General features: G+C 38.3%; 1 protein-coding gene across 1 annotated transcript; it reads right to left on the bottom strand.

Moving 5' to 3' along the window:
• Nucleotides 1-718: 718 nt before the first annotated feature.
• GJA1 (gap junction protein alpha 1) lies at nt 719-11,424 on the bottom strand. The gene is made up of 2 exons (XM_006131857.5): nt 11,191-11,424; nt 719-3,783 (listed from the first exon to the last, which is right to left on the bottom strand). The coding sequence occupies exon 2, from the start codon at nt 3,765-3,767 to the stop codon at nt 2,622-2,624; it is 1,146 nt and encodes a 381-aa protein (XP_006131919.1). The 5' UTR covers nt 3,768-3,783; nt 11,191-11,424; the 3' UTR covers nt 719-2,621.
• Nucleotides 11,425-17,446: the final 6,022 nt, after the last annotated feature.

The following is a 17,446-nucleotide window of genomic DNA, read 5'->3' as shown; positions in this document are numbered from 1 at the left end:
AAGAAATCCTCACAGAATATTCAGGGTGTCTTCCTTTTGCATATTTTTTCTGCAGGAGTGACCTGACTAGAAAGTGAAGCTGGTTAGAAATCCTGGTGCCCTTTGAAGTCAATGGTCAAACTCTCATTGACTATAATGGGGCCAGGATTTTACCCAGAAAGTTAAACTGTGTTAACTAAACTCTCCTTGTGAGCAGTGCAGAAGTAAACAAACAGCACAGATGGTGAATTGTGAGCTGGAGACATTATTTGTCTGTTGCTTTTAGTGAGAAATTAGTAACATATATAAATATTTTTTCAAAAGAAGCCATGACTTAATACTATTTTTTGTTGATATTTTGTAGATAATTAAATGTATATTCCCAAACTATAGGCCAGAACCAGACACTCTGATTCATATGGAATAGAACCTTTCTGAGTGAGCCCTCCCACTGATTCCATTAATTCAGTTTCCACTAGGGTACCAAAATCTTATTCTGTGATTACTGTGAACTTTTAATTAAAAGCAAATTAAGGCCTTATGTACATGAGGATTTTAAATCAGATCAATTAATCCAGTTTGAAAATATTGTGCACACCCACAACACAATCAGTCACATAAACTTCTTTTAAATGGGAAATGCTTAGGAGGAATCCTAAACTGTTTCATTGCCCCATCATCTTGAGACAAAGTATAAATAACAATCATGTTTCAATATAAAAGACAATAAGAAAGCAGATTTATACTAAATTAAAACTTTATTGACTAAAGTATGTTCTCCAGACAACATGATCTGATGGATTATGGCTACATACATGCAATGAAGTTAAACATTAGAGTAGTTTAACATGGAATGTCAAACAAATTAACATAAAGTATTTTACAAAACCTTTTATCTGTGTTACTGCATAATGAAACCAAGCAAAGTATTTCCTTGGTTGATCTGTGTTGAGCTAAAAGGCAATGTGGTTGAAGAAACTGGTAGATTTCTTTAGCATATATTTCAAATAAATTAGTTAGAATTGTACTCTTTAACAACTTTCAGCTTCACTTTCATTCCAAACAAAATCTAAGTGCAAACATCAAAATTGCTGAATTGTTCTGGAAAGATTTAACTGTCAAAATTGGTTTGAACCAGACTACTGAAGTTGAGTATACAATTAGGTGCAGGGTAGAAAAAAAAACCAGTTACTGCAAAATTCATGTAGGCACGTTGTATTATTAATCCAACTCAAAGCATTTATTCTAAGTTTCTCACATTAAAGACTAAAGCTTGTTTACAGTACTACAATATCTAACATTCAAGCATCAATTATTACATAACAGGGAGATGGACTAAATGATCTAATGGGTCTTTTCCATCTCTAACAGCTATGAAAGAAAATCATTCGTGCCAGCAAGACCATTACATCGACTTTTTGGACCTGATCATACAGTCCTTGCTCAGTCAATACTCTCATTGGCATTCTAGAGAGTTTTTCCAGAGTAAGATCTACAGGATTAGGCACTTAAAAAAACAACAACCTCTATTCATACCTAACAAAATACTAGTATCCATAATAGGATACATGGAAAATAAGATACTGAATTTTAAAAAAGTCAGACATGTGCTTTACTTGCACTTCAGGAATCATATAATGTAAACACTATAGTGGCCCACACCTCCACCACAAATACCATCCAAAAAATGTTATCTATACATTTGCTGTGTGTGTGTATTTCTCAGTGTTTGCCTGTGAGTGTGTCTCATGTATGCACATCTCCAGGGAACCTCCTCCTCCCCACAACTCAAGTACACATACATGTGAGATAGAATTAACTGAAGGTGGCTTGATTGCCTGACTCCAACTGTTAAATTTGCAAGTGGTAGCAAAATGAATTTTTAAGGCTTTCATTATACCATATGTGCAAGCTGTCAAAGGTGTACAAATTGCTTCAGAACAAAATGTGAGTGATATTGTAGGAATGATGCAGATGTGCAGAACATCCAAACTCCACACACAACAAACATCTACCTGTATGAAGAATCAAGATGCCTCTGATCAATGTATTCTGGTGGGCCTTATTTGCAATATTAGCTGATGTGATTCAAAGGATATAAAATTATCCTTGCACAAGTCTATTGATGCCAAGAGGATCAAAACAGGAAGTTTACCTTCAAAGTGCAAATTGTAAAAATGGAATGTTCTTGACAGGGAAATGATCAAAGACAATCCTAGGTTTCACTTGTTCAATAGGAAAAAAAAATCTTCATCTTCAGGCAGCATTTCATCCTGACAAAAGCGATTTTTTTCTAGTATAACTGAAGACTTTAGGAATGAACACATTATGCACACACACAGAAATATTTACATCCTGACTAGAAAAAACAAAACCCTACTTTAGCGTTGGCTAATCTTCTCTTCTTTTTGTAGCATTTAAAAATCTTTAAATCAGCTGCTTTAAATACCAACATGTACTGTACCACCCCCTGCCACACCCAGAGCCCCAGAAAACACCAAGTAACTTAAAAGTTTTTATGATTGTTAAAGACTCCTGGTTGAGACTATTAAGTACCACCTCCACTGGAACAAAATAAACACTGCATGCCTCTTCCAATGCACTGCATTTCATAGTTGAGCAAGTACTGCAGCTAAGAAGGCTTAGATCTCCAGGTCATCAGGTCTAGGTCTGCTACTGGCTCGGCTGCTGGCACGGCTAGGTGGCCTTTGGTCCACAAGGGTGAGGGGCTGCAGCTCAAGCCCCGATGCCAGTTTTTTAGCGTTCTGGTGATCATCGGGGAAATCAAAGGGCTGGGCATGAGAGTTGGAGATAGTGCTGCCAGCCTGTCCCATTCTGTTCTGCTCCGCACTGTAATTTGCCCAGTTTTGCTCACTGGCTTGTTTATTGTAGTTACGACAGGAGGAATTGTTCCTGTCACCAGTAACGAGCTTGTACCCTGGTGGAGACATGGGTGATAGAGGAGCAGTGGGAGAGGAACAGCCATTGAAATAAGCATATTTGGGGGATCCACAATCCTTGGAGGGACTCACTGTACCGGTGGGAGAGTAGTGGTCTGGTTTTCCTTTCACACGATCTCTGACACCCTTGAAGAACACATAGAAAAGCTCAATAATGTTCAAGGCAAGCGATACTAGAGAGACGACCAGCATAAAGATAATGAAGATGGTTTTCTCAGTTGGACGGGAGAGGAAGCAGTCCACTCTGTGTGGGCATGGATATCGCTCACAAGTGTAAATAGCACTCAGGCTAAACCCATAGACGTACCATTGTATCACCAAGAAGGCTACCTCAAAGACAGATTTAAAGAGGATGCTGATGATGTAAGTACGGAGCAGTCCTCCACGCATTTTAACTTTACCATGCTCTTCAATTCCATACTTGAATTTCTTTTTTTGTATATGTTGGAGGTGAATCTCCACATTCACACCATCATTTTGGACAACCTTGAGCTCTTCTTCTTTCTTGTTCAGTTTCTCTTCTTTCCGCATCACATAGAACACATGTGCTAGATACAAGAGGGTAGGTACAGACACAAATATGATCTGCAGAACCCAGAAGCGCACATGAGAGATTGGGAAGGACTTGTCATAGCAGACATTCTCACAACCAGGCTGTTGAGTGTTGCACCGGAAAGCAGACTGCTCATCTCCCCAGGCTGATTCCACTGCTGTCCCCAAAAGTAGGATGCGGAAAATAAAGAGGACAGAGAGCCATACCTTCCCTCCTGCAGTAGAATAAGCTTGAACCTTGTCAAGAAGTTTGCCCAAGGCACTCCAGTCACCCATCTTCCCAGGATGCTGGCTAAAAACAAAACAGAATAATAATTAAAGCTATGTTAACTGAATTCACACCTGTAGGTTTATAATGCATGTAAAACACCATAACATTGTGCCTGTGTTGGTTCATAGAGATTCGTCTAGACAGAGATAAGTAGGCAACCATTCTTATTCTACAACAAGGAGAGTATTTCATAGTGTTAGTTCCATTGGTGAAGTATCAAACAGAAGTCACCATAGGAAGTCCATATGCACAAAATATGGTTTGCTGTCTACTGTTAATGGGTGCAGGAACTCTGAATTACACCGAATTACACTAAGGATATGTCTACACTAGCCCCCTAGTTCGAACTAGGGAGGCTAATGCGGGCGACTGAAATTGCAACTGAAATGCGGGATTTAAATATCCCATGCTTCATTAGCATGTTTCCGGGCGGTCGCCATATTGGAAATTGACTAGCCCGGAGTAACTGCCCACGTCTACACACAGCAGTGAAACGGGAGTTCGAAGTAACCCCTTACCTCGAATTAGCTGTTACTCCTCCTGGAATGAGGTTTAACAGCTAATTTGAGTTAAGGGGTTACTTCGAACTCCCATTTCACTGCCGCATGTAGATGTGGGCAGTTACTCCGGGCAAGTCAATTTCCAAAATGGCGACTGCCCAGGAACATGCTAATGAAGCATGGGATATTTAAATCCCACGCTTCATTTGCAATTTCAGTCACCCTCATTAGCCTCCCTAGTTCAAACTAGGGGCTAGTGTAGACATACCCTTAGAGAAGAGCTCACCAGAAAGTATTTACCTTTTATGTGTAGACTGATATTTAATGTTACTAATGGTACTGGGTCCTGCCGTGAGGCCGGGGGACTGGACTCGATGACCTCTCGAGGTCCCTTCCAGTTCTAGTGTTCTATGATTCTATATGAGAAATTAAATTGCAGTGCAATTCCTTGCTCTATGGAAATAAGTTTGCCAATTTCACAACTTTTCGATGGAAAACAGTTAACACCACAAAGTTGATCGCTGTTGTCATATTTGTTTTCAGTATCAGCATAAGTGTCGATGCCTGAATGAGCCATATCAAAGTGGAGGCCCACTGGGGAAGGAGTATGGGGAAGTTTGCATTGACACTGCCCAAGTATTCTATTGATAAACTGAGATTTTGAACACTTGGGCTAGCAATCGATTTAGATTGATCTTCACAAGTACTACAGTCACACTTCATAAAAAAGAAAACATTACAATGTCACACAAAAGCAATGGTAAGGGTGTACGATTAAAATATTAAAAATCACAAAATACATGTGTTAATTTTTTTGGCATGGTTAACTCAGCAAGCATATTGTATATAATGTGTTTAAAATATATAGTCCCAAAGCTGAAAATATTTGCATACATGCTTAACTTTATATGACTTGTAGCATACATATTTAACACAGAAAACAGGAGCAGAAAATCTACTATACATTTCAGAGAGTTTGTCTGTCTGTGTGTCTGTCCGTATGTCTACCTTTGTATCCCTGTCCAGCTCTTTGTTCAAGAACTTCTAAGTGCCCAGAATGGGATTGCTTCTCATAAAGCCATAGAGAAAAGAGAAAGAATCACTAGGCAGGTGAAAGGAGCTGGCTGGGGGCGCACTGCCCTAACCCCAAGTCCTTCCCACCCACAGTGCCATTTAGGTAGGACAAGGTGGGCTGAAGTTCTTCCCTCCCCGTGATTCATATAGGAACATTGCTGGATGTTCTCCTTCATCAGGGAGTGAGGGAAAGTGCACAGTTTACTGCATTCTTCACTCTGGCTGGAGAGTGCAGGGACAGACAAACTTGGATGGGCCCCAGACAGGGGACATACACCGCTCTCCCGACTGTGCCCACTGGAACTGCAGCAGCCATAGAGCGGTGCCTCTCACCTGGCCCGAAGGTGCTGCTGTGAGAGAGGCTGGGGTAGTCTTGTCTCTCAAAACCAGCCTACATACTGAACACCCCACCCATCCCAAGTCCCACCCCAGAGCAATAATTTAAATGAAGAAAAACAAAGGCTATGTCTACACTACAAGGTTTTTGCACAAAACTAGCTGTTTTTGTGCAAAAATCTGCGGATCATCCACACCTCAAATGAGCTCTTGCGCAATTAAATGGGCAGTTAAACGGCAGAACAGAAGGCTTTTTCTGCTGTAGGTAAACCTCCTTTTCTGAGGCATAACTGCTTTTAGTGCTAGAGCTACTGCGCAAGAAGGCAAGTGTGGCTACTCCAGAGGGGTTTCTTGTACAAGAAACCCCTATGGGAAAAAGCACAGGTGCTTTGATGGCCATTCTATTAATGGCAATCAGAGCGTTCTTGCTCCCTGTTGCAATGTGCTTTGTGGTGTGGATGTGCTCTTGCACAAGAAGCTTTTGGGCAAAAACTCTTGCGCAAAAGGCTTCTTGAGCAAGAAGCATGTAGTGTAGATGTAGCCAAAAAGTATTTGAAGTGTCCATTTGTAGATTATGTGTACCATATACACCATATCTCCAAATACACAAATATCTTAAAATGTAAGGAAATGGGCAATTTTGCATGCTTGATTTCTGGCAAAGGTAACAAGCACTGTTGGCTTTTGGCCAAATGGTGAATGTTAGAAATCTGTATCTGCCTAACAAGCATTGAAAATTTTACATGTAAAAGAAAGTGTGAATTGTCAGATATAGCGACATTTAGTACCACTCAAGTTGAGTATTCCAATATTCATAACTTTGTTGATTCCTAATCAGTTTTCTTTCATATTAGATTAGGGAAGTACTTCTCAGTGAGATCTACTTAATGCCAAGTCCTACATTTCACATAACTTGTAATCCAGCAGTAACTGAAATTGTTTTCTTTAAAATTTCTCAAGGGAGAGGGGGGACAGATTCACCATAGACTTAGAATAGGAAATATTCCAGCCCTTAAAGATAATTTTTAGACTAGAGTTAGGAGTGAATGAAAATTGGGGGATGAAATGGAAACTATTTGGCAACCTTAACTATAGCCATTGCTGTTAAATGAACTGCCACTTCCTTCCCGCAGACAACAAATTGAGGGAGCAACACGAGGTAAGAGCATAAAGAATCTACTTGTGGTTAGCTCTAATCTTGGAACCCCTTCTAAACCCCTTCACCGACATGGATACATCCTCCTTGGAGTATGGAGACGGATTCTCCTTGATAACCTTTAAACTCTTCCTCACATGATCAGCCCTTTCTCATGCAAGTAGTCTTTTAAAGGGTCAGGCCTTTTTTGGAGTTTAATACTAGATATCATGTGTCAACCTCTGCAAGAGAGATTCTAGGAAGTATTTCTTTTGTCTTCCCATGTTAGCTCCAAGGAAAGATGTTTGTCCTCATTGGTCCACTGTGACAGAGAAGGCAGGCACATTCATGAAAAAAAGATTATGGTATGGAAATGGACAAAAACAGATTTTTCCCCCCAAAATAGTTTCTTGATTTTAATAGCAGTTTCTGAATGATTTGAAAATACTACATTAGCAGACTTTCCCCAGGCTCAGTGGATTTTGTTACAGTGTAAATGTTATTTCAGATTGAAAGTATGATTAAAAAAACAGAAGAGGTGTTATTTCTAGGCAGTTATAGGCTGCTTGCTTTTTAATTACACTCCACTCTGATCCATTAATACAGTATGATATACTCCAGTTTTGACTGATTTAATTCCACACCTGCTGTATTTTTAGAACGTATTGCCTTGTTTCAGCATCCAAAATTGTTAAGTTCCATTATGTCCTCTGGCAATACAAACTCCAGGAGGACACATTCCTTGCTTGAATTACTCATACATAGTTTTGAAACACAAACTTTTTTATAAAGAGATCAGTTACCCTCTAGCATTTGCCAGTGATAAAACACCTACATCAGTTCATAACATTGTGCTGTTAAGCAGACAACCTTGAAATGGCACAAACATATTATTCCTTTGCTTAAGTAGAGACTATTGTTTTATGAAAACCAGTGTTTCAATTTGTCACAGAGAAAATTCATTGAGTGGATCTAAGCTGTTACTTTCAGTGTACTAAAAGAGCATTTTTATTAACTAATGTATACTATGTTACTAGATATTATAAAAGTTTAACTTTATTTCTGGAAGGAACGATTATGCAAATGTTCTTGCTGCTTTTACATTGCTTTAAAACTGAAGATCTCCTTTAGTGTGTAGCTCCTAATATCTCTTACCTTTTATGATTTAGACTGCTTTTAGCAATAGCATCCTAATGAAATGCTTGCATCATATTACAAGGACTGATAAAATTACTAGTTAGACCTTCCTCCTCCCCACGTTCAGCAAGGTACTTAAGCATGGGCTTGGTGTTACCCAAGTAGCCGAAGTTCTTACTCATTGCTATTTTATATGATGATATAGCTTCTATTTAGATGGCTAATACTAAACCTGGCCTGTAAAGCAATTTAGTAGATACATGTCTTCTCAATTCTACTATGTGTGTGTGTGTGTGTGTACTGAGTAAATGATGCACAGAAGAAAGAAATATGATAATACTCATCTGTATGTGCATGGGACAGCCACATGTAACAGAAATTGGATCTATACAACACAATAGAGAAATTGGAAAAAAAATTGTATGGAAGGCATTCACACTGTGTCTTGTGGGTCATATTTTCCAGGAGAGATAGGGTAGTCTGAGGTACCCTGCTACACCGTTTAAGTCTGACTGCAGTGTCCATAGAGCACATGGTAATGAGTGAATCAGGCACAGGACTGTAGCGCTCATAGTGTGTGGGATCTGAAATGAGGCTGCAAGAGTGATTAGGAAATGAGCCAAGATCTCTGGCCCTCCCATACACCCCCAAAAAACCCTGCCCTTGAAATACAAGTAGAAATAAATAACAAAACTGATCTTTTGAGAGGGTCCCTGCCACTTGAGCACTGAGCACCATGACCCTTTTCCAAGAGCAGCCAGCTGCTGAGGAAAAGGCACTAAAATGCCCAAAACTTGGGGTTGTGGTTTTTTAATGTTAAATGTATGCAGTCTCATAAAAGTTAAGGAAATGGTACTCTTACAGTCCACTGGAAAGATAGAGTCCACCTCTAGGTCTTTAGATACACTTCAAGGATAGAAAACTTCACTTGCAAGACAGAGAGGGCATCCTAAATGGTCACACAGTAATCAGTGCTTAATAGTCATTGCTGGTGTTGATTTGTTTTCTTTTCTAAGCTCCGAGCGTTCATGACCATGCATGGATCCTCTCCTTAAGCTTTAGAGGCACTTTTTCCAGGTATCTCATTCTTTCTACCCAATCTATCTTTATGGAGCTTTACCGGAGGACCGAGCACGAGACAGGAAAAAATAACTCCATGAGAACTTCCAGTTGTACAAGTCAGGTCTCCAGATGATGAAATCCCTTAACAACCTATGAACCATGCACCCATGTTTTTGTTCAAATTCATCCATGATATAAGTGACTACAAATTCCTTTGAAATCATGAAATCTCTATCCACTTACTCTAATTATGAATTTGGTGCTTTATGTTTAACATGTATAAGTTTTCTGAAAAGAAAATATGATATAAATGTGTATCCAGATGCCTAGATTCAAGGGGCAAAGAGAATATTATTTGTTTCACTAGGAACACAATCCAAACTTTCAATCACACAAGCAGAGCCATGCACAGATACAAAATTTGCATCCACATCTGTATCCACAAAAATGAACTGTGGATATCTGCATCCACATCTGCAGATATGGTACCTGTGGATATAAAGCAAATATCCACAAATTTTCAGGGTTCTAGATACAAAATGTGTATCCACATCTGCACTCCTGTCCACAGAACTGAGCCGTGTATATCCACAGATATAAAGCAGATATCCATTAATTTGCAGGTTTCTACACACAAGTGTCTTTTTACCTAAACAGAAGTTCATTTGATTTCAATATCAGACTATATTCATTTTTCAGACTAGATAGAAATGAGATCTGAAAGCACTTTACAATATGTATTGGGTATACTGTGTATATACATATTTTGCTACAAATGCACTGCATCCTTCCTTTCCCCCTTTTGAACTCAGCCTGTTGCACATCCTTCTCATATTTGTATGTTTGTTAGGTGTCATGGGTCAGTGCCAATGTTCAGCTTTGAAGGTTTTGAGGGAAACACTTCTGTAAACATTTCAAAGTCAAGAGACTTCAGGAGTTCTATAGTGCAGTGTATGCTGTCCAGATGTTAAGATGGCAAGATGAAAGGCGCTGTGCAAGTTCCCTCCACATGCACAGAAAGAGAAATTGGAGACATGAGTAGTTGCTCAGATCTGTTTTGTTGTTCATTTTTAATGAGACTCACTTAGAAGACTCTCTGTGAACATTCTGCTAGGAAAACTACCCCAAACTTCTGGGCAAGTAAGTTGTATTATGTAAGATGGGGGAAATCCTAGCTGGGCACAATAAAACACAATTGTGATGCCCCATTGAAGCCCATTCTTCACCCCCCTCATTTTGTTCTTTAATTATTGGCAAGAACCCGGAAAACAGCAATAAAGAATCAAGCCAGAGTCTTGCAATCTGCTTTAGACAAGGGTCAGTTCTGTGAAAGATGCTGCCCAAGAATTCCGTTCCTCTGCGGTCCTTTATTATGGTTCTCAAGGCAGATTATAGGAAATGTATCATGACATATTGGGACTATTCTCAGACTGCTTCCCTTAAAGAACTTTCACAGGCATTGCCAGCGTGGTGAGCGGATGTCTGAGTGCTGCATGATTCTTCTAAAATCCCTAACTGTGTTACTAACACAGAGTAACTATATACAAAATGTCTTAAAAAAAATCTTTAACATGTCTGGATTTTATCACATTCATTTAAAAGAAGGGAGAAAATGTTCAGCAAGGCCAGGTGAAAGTCACCAGATTAGTAGCAGCAGCAGCATTTTAACAAAACAACTAATTAAGACCCTAGCTTTGCATAAACTATTAAACATCAATCAAGATTTCCATATGAAAGCAAAATGTGTGGGAGACAAATGGAAAACACTTAGGATAGGAGCTCTCTGTTATTAACTTCTGAGACCTTTTCAGTAGAACAAGGGATTCCAGAACTTTGAAATTATTATTTTTCTTAAACTAGCAAATATAGACCTAGATAATTGTGAACATTGATTTTTTTTACCAAAATCAAATAAAGAGGCTCATAATCCCATGGTGCAGATGATGTTTTGCCATCGTTTACCTGTTACAGAATCAGGTTATTAGTTGAAAATTAAAATTATTTAGAGAAATGTTTAAAATATAACAAAAACAAACAAAAAATCCCCAAAAATGTTAATCTCCAGAAATGGATAAATTTTAAACATGTTTTGCTGTTTTTTACAGTTTGCTTTAAATATTCCAATAATGAGGAAAACAATAGAAAACTCCTGAAATCAAACAAAGTAAAAACTTTCCAACTTACCCTTGCTGATGATCAGTGAAGCAAGCAAACAAGTGCCTCTTTGGAAGAACAAGCTAAAATGGAAAAGCAAGTTCAGGCTTTCGACCTGTCTATTTAAACTTTAAAAGTCTACTGCTGTTTTGTAGTTTTCATCCTTCCTTGCCCACTAATGAAAGAAAAGTGCTGATACCTTGTAAAAAGTTTTTTTCTAACTTTGAACACTGGGAGAGCTTTTAACAAGCCACTACAGGGAGGAGGGGAGAGGAGGGAAAGTCAGGGAATGGGGAGGAGAAAAGGGGGAGGAGGAAAAGCAAGAAGAGACAGCAGAAAACTTTATGGAATAAAGGAAAGAGAACTGAGCATATTGAAGTTGAACAAATGAAGGATCATTCCGTAAGGAGAGTTGAGATATTCTAAATGATACACTGAGTGGTAGTTTATTCAGAACCGAACTCAGAGTTACCTGAGACAAATGAGATGGTTTAACTTTCTTAAGATGTTTGAAGTCTTTGGAAAGGGAACAGAGAGTAAAAAATCAGTTTGTAACCTGAACCATCCTGCCAGGCTCTGCATTGGGATACACGGTTTTGCCTTCTCATTCCCCTCCCTGTGGAGTGGCAGTCACAACATGAGAAGTTTATATTCTCTTCTTTGCATATCTTTAGTTTACTTGCTCTATTTCCCTGAGGTGCTCAACAGAAAGCAACAGTGTGTTTGTTAATGTACTTTTCATACCTGTGGGTGCCTCAGAAGATAACACAGCACATGATTTTTTGGTGAAGGTTTCTGAGAAGCAGCGAACTTATATTCCAGAAAACTCATGCCATGAAGTTTCAGTACAACACCCAAAATATAATGCAGGGCATTCAGTCTCAAATAGTGAGCAGCACTGAGTAGTCACAGTATTTCAGTCCATGTCACTAAATGTACACAAGAAAAAAAAAAGACCCTTCCAACTGGATTGAAGCCAAACTGACTTTTGCCCTGATCTGAATGAAATAAACCCTCTTACAACAAACGTGTTCTCTGTAAAACACAGCTGAATTTTATACCATCTATTGTGGTGAGGATTCTCAGACACAGAGTTGAACAAGTGTCCATATGAACTGGGCATTACATAAGGAACTGTATTTGTATTTTTCAAACCAGGTGGTATTGACTTTTTAACTTCCCAAGCCTGGGCAATAACTAGGTTAGTTTAGCAGCTACTCCAACAGCTCCCACTGGTTGGACAGCTTCCCATGACCATTCTTCTGTGATGGTGTACAGCTAGGTGTTTAGCAAGTTCATTTGGGGTCATAATCCTCAGGAAAGGGTATTTCTGGACTCGCTCAGGGTTAGCAGCGTCCAATCTCACTTAAGAGGCTAATATCAGGGAGGAGGTAAAATGATACCCATTTTGGTGTTCGTCACTGATTTTGAGTAAAATTCACCTACTCATCTTCTTGGAACTATTGATGTCAAATTATGTAAGGCTAAGTATAATATATAATAATATACAATATCATAGTCTTTTGCTTAGCTCTTACATAGTACTTTTCACCCACCACCCTCAAAGTACTTTATAGATCAAGGTAAGTATTGTTACTCCATCGGGGAAAGTAAGGCAAAGATGGACACACAGCTGTCTAGTGGGAAGACTGGCAAAAGAACCTAAATATCCTGATGCACAGGCCAGGGTCCACTCTGTCTCCTGTTTTTAAAAGATAGTATAGGGATTATGCATACATCCCAAAACACTTATTTCTTTTGCTACAGCCTGATCACAGCAACCCAAGTTCGCAGTGCAGCCATACAACAAATATAAGCACAACAGTAAATATAAGCACTATAGGGAAAATAAATTTGGTAATAATAGTCAATGTAATCTTTGGTACTTCCCTCTGAAAGGCAAGAGTGTTCTGTTTCAAACATCCAACAGGACATTGTAAAGAAAGAAGAAAGATGACAATTATGACAATTATTATTATTACTCTATGGCAAATTCCTTGCCAAGGTCTCCCTAAAAATTAAACATGACTGTCACTGAATTCATGTATCACAATTTGATTTTACCACCTCTGTCTTTGTAAAAGCGCCAGAGTTCCAGTCTTGTCTTTATTTGTGTGAGGAAGTAAATTAACTTTTTCAAACCAAATGAACATTTTCACACAGCTGCTTTTCAGACAGGCTCCTTAGTGTTCAACAGAAATTTTTCAGAATTGTGATATTTATATGTCTGTTCCTAACTGAGAAGGACAAGGAGGTGGATGAAAATAAGGACTTGGGCTCTCCCATGGAAATTTGCTGTTCTTGATCTGAAAGATCCTTCATTTTTTGAATGAACTCTTAAAGCACAGCACTCCTTGGGGCCAGTATTGCTATCTGATGGTTTTGAATTGTGAAGCAAAAGTTATGAGGCCAAGAAGCAACGCTTGAGCAGCATTCTATTTCTGTGAACATGTGTGGGTTTGAGCTGGCAGGCTAGAATTCAACTAGTGCAGGCAAGTTTCAGGTTCCTACCCAAACTTTTTATATTCCTCAGCTTCTTTAGTCATTGTGACTAAAACTCCAAGTCGGTATTTGATTTTCTGCTCAGTCATAATAATTTATATCCTTTGTATTAGGGAAGTAGTTCAGAGACTACACTTTTGTTTCAATTTTTTCCGACCAGAACTCAGATATATTTTGACAGTTTAGTTAATATTTATTGTCTTTAATACAGCATTCAGTCCGGTATTCTTTTTTTCTATTTATTACACACACATATCATAGTATAGTGCCCATGTGTACATCTAAACAAAGGCTTTATTCTGCATGCTGCCATTTTTTTAATCCTCCAGTTCACTGGGAAAGGCTAAATAGCTGAGTTTCATTTGAAATATAGCATTAATATGTTGGTATCCGGTCCCTGATGTTGAAATCTGTGCATACAGATTGGTGGGCGTTACAGAGGCCACATTTCCGATTGACTTCTAAGACCCACTCACAGCAAAGGGGTGTCACTAATCTATTAGTGCTCTGAAAGCACAGCACATTCTTAGCTTCAGTCTGAGCATAAGTGTGTTGACTGCAAATCTCACTTCACTCTGCTTCCTTGTGCTGCTCAGCTCTCCTTTACCGCAGTTCCAAGAGTGAGGCCAATCATTGCAAAGTGCACTCAGCTGGGAACACATGCAGGGATTGTCTGAGGTGCTTTACAAGAGAACTAGGCCTCTAACCAGGAAGGTAACTTAACTAGGACCCTAGATGACCAATATGAGCAGCAAATTTTTACCATCATTCTTTGTTGTGTGCTTAGGGTTTATTGGTCTGGACTGTCCAATGTCTTGCTGGTAAAAGGTTGGGCACTCAGAATACACATTACCATAACTGTGATAGTTCTTGCTTATCTTAGTGCTTGAATGTGCAGCCTTAAGATTCTTTTAGAATAGTGGTGGTTTGTTCTTATATTGTAAAATTAACAAAAGTAGTACCAAGAAGAATTATATTCTTCATAGCTTTGAAGTTCTGCATTTGTCCAACAAATCAGCCAAAACTCTGGTAATTTCCATAATCTAGGACTACATGGCTAGAAGATCTTATCTCGTACAATTTCAGGCTGCAGAAGGAAACACCAAAAACATACAGCCCGGGAATTTCAAAGGGTCTTAACTTGGACAAATAAAAGCTAAATGTCTTTGGATTGTAAACCCTGGGGACATGGATTATCTCTTTTCTATGCTTGTCCAGATCCCAGGGGCCCCAAATTGGAGTGAGACCTTTGGGTGCTACTTTTATATAAACATTTACTGAGAATGAATGTTTTCTTCAGAAGATTTCTTCTTAGTAAACATTATTGCCCTTTCTTTCCACCCTCAGCTGTTGTGACTGCAGGGATGTTCAAAACAGGTAGTAGTAGTCTTTTCTAATTAGAAAAGATGTTTTTTGACTCTCCTTTTACTCAAAATATGCTGAACTATTTTTGATCAACTATTACAATAAAGGGGAAAAAAGATATTGGGAGAGAATTTCAGCTGAAGGTTTCCAAAAGTGAGAAAGGACTAAAACCAGAATCTATTATTCAACTTTAACTGTAAAAATCACAGTCACTTCTGCTGTAATATTTTGTGATTCTAGCCTGCCATCTACCTAGGATCTCAGAGTGTGCTACAAACATCAATGAAAGTTAAGCCTTACTCTACTCCTATAAACTATGTCGTAGAAAGCATTTTAAAATATAAGGAAACTGAAGCTGGGAGAAGTTAAGTAGCTTACCCATGGCCACACATGTAGCCATTGGCAGAGACAGAATAAGAACTGGGATCTATTAACTCCCAGTCTTGAATTGTAAGTACTTCACCTCTCTCTAGTCTTTCTGCACTACTGTGTAAGCAGTAAGAACAATTAAATTCAGGTTTTAAAAAAATACAGCAGATGTTACTGAAGTCAATAGAAGTTTGATGTGAGGACAGGCTTCAGCAGATGTGGCTCTCTTCACCCACTCCCCGTATCACAGCATGCAACTGTGAAGTGCATTCTTCACAGCAGCCCATGAGATGTCACCACTGCCTGATCATGACAATGTACTCAATGTGATTTGCTTACTTCTCATGCCACATTCTGAGACATACTAACTTACCCCAATTTTATTGAGTGGTTTGTGGCAGAAAGCAATGAATTGTGCCTCTAATTCCTATTTACTGTGCTAGCAAAGATAGCAGAAATTAATCAAGAGAGCCTAAAGATTGAAAATTACAGCTCTATTAAAATAAAATAAAATAAAAAATCAGTGTAATTGATTCTGGTTAATATTCCCTCCCCCCCCCAACAAAGTACGTTCCATCAAAGCAATTATATAAATTAAAAAGCCAGTCAGAGGAGCATTTCAAGCAGGAAAAGAATGTGTACATAGATCCTTATGAATTTGGCTCCACCTTCTGTACACAGTGAAAATAAACATGAATTAAACTGTGTCTTGAATGCCATTTTAGTCTGGTTTTTTGGTTTTACTTTTCAGTTCAATTTCAAAAGCCTGCCCACTTAGGTCCTCATGCATTTTAGTAAATCTTAATCTCTACATACTGAGACAGAGGTTTTTCAATAATTCCGTTCCAAAAAACAGAATATTTTTTTTATAATTCATTCACTTTAGCAAACTGAAATCAGGGTAGCAACTGGGACTATTTAAAGATGTGTGACCTTTAGATTTTGTATGTGTGGAGGGCAGTTGGCAATCATTCAATTAGTGTATGTTAAAATTTTGCATAGACTGTGAAGTGCTTACTTACATCAGCAAGTAGGTGTTCACATTTGTAATCCCACTGAATTTATTAGGACTCTACCCACGAGTCACTGCTCACTATAGTAAGCAAGGGCTCCACAGTTGGAATCCTAACTAGAATCTTATGTATGAATAAAAGGAAAAGAGGCTGAAAACCCCTAAAGTTTTAGCTGTTTTTGAATTCATTTAAAAAATGTTTTCATTGTAATTTGAATGCTCTTATAATTTGACATTCAATTAGACAGCACAATAATGTGCATGCCCATAGTAGTTATTATACATGAAATGATTAAAATATAAATTAAAATATAAAATATAAATAATAATACTTAACATAGCATTTAAATAGCTGTTTTTTTCTTCAATGATTGCAAATATTAATTAGTATCTGGTAACAACAATATCTACAATACCTCACAGGGTTGGGTTGGGAAATCTGTTACAGTGTTAACAACATGCCAGGGGAAGAGAATCTAAGAGGCCTGTTTATTTTCACCCTAATTTTAGAATTTCCTGGGTATTCTCAGTTTTATTGCAGTTTTCCCAAGTTTTCATTTTGGCCTCTGGATATACCAACATGAGGATGGGAGAAAAGGGTTTTTATCCACAAGATCAAACTAGACAATTTAACTATAGTGTTTCACAAGCGGCTTAATCCTAGAGACTATGTTTCTTCTTTGAGTCCATGCTGTTATTCAGAAAAGAGACAGTGAGAGGCAATCATTTGTCAGCTGTATATTTGTTATTTCTTTCCTGTATGAAGAACTTGATCTAATTCTTTTACTAGTTTTAGTTTTATCATCTCAAGGTTTGTGTGCATACAATTATTTTTAGATTGTCTAGCTCATCCAAATGAAACTTGGGAAATGTAAGCACTGACTAGCATATGTTGGAAATTTTAATGTCCTCTTCTTATTCAAAAACCGTGACAGGAAAGGCACTTGATAATATATCACACTGTACCTTGTTTGGGATGCAGATAAAAGTAACATCAAATGACCTAATTAAAATTACCCCCCAAAATGAAAAGATTGA

Source organism: Pelodiscus sinensis, chromosome 3 (genome assembly GCF_052426305.1).
Source record: "Pelodiscus sinensis isolate ZL-2025 chromosome 3, ASM5242630v1, whole genome shotgun sequence".
Lineage (NCBI taxonomy): Eukaryota > Metazoa > Chordata > Testudines > Trionychidae > Pelodiscus > Pelodiscus sinensis.
This window is presented reverse-complemented; position numbering and strand designations above follow the sequence as displayed.

Coding starts and splice junctions, on each gene's coding strand:
- GJA1 (XM_006131857.5), bottom strand. CDS start 3,767: ATGGGTGACTGGAGTGCCTTGGGCAAACTTCTTGACAAGGTTCAAGCT.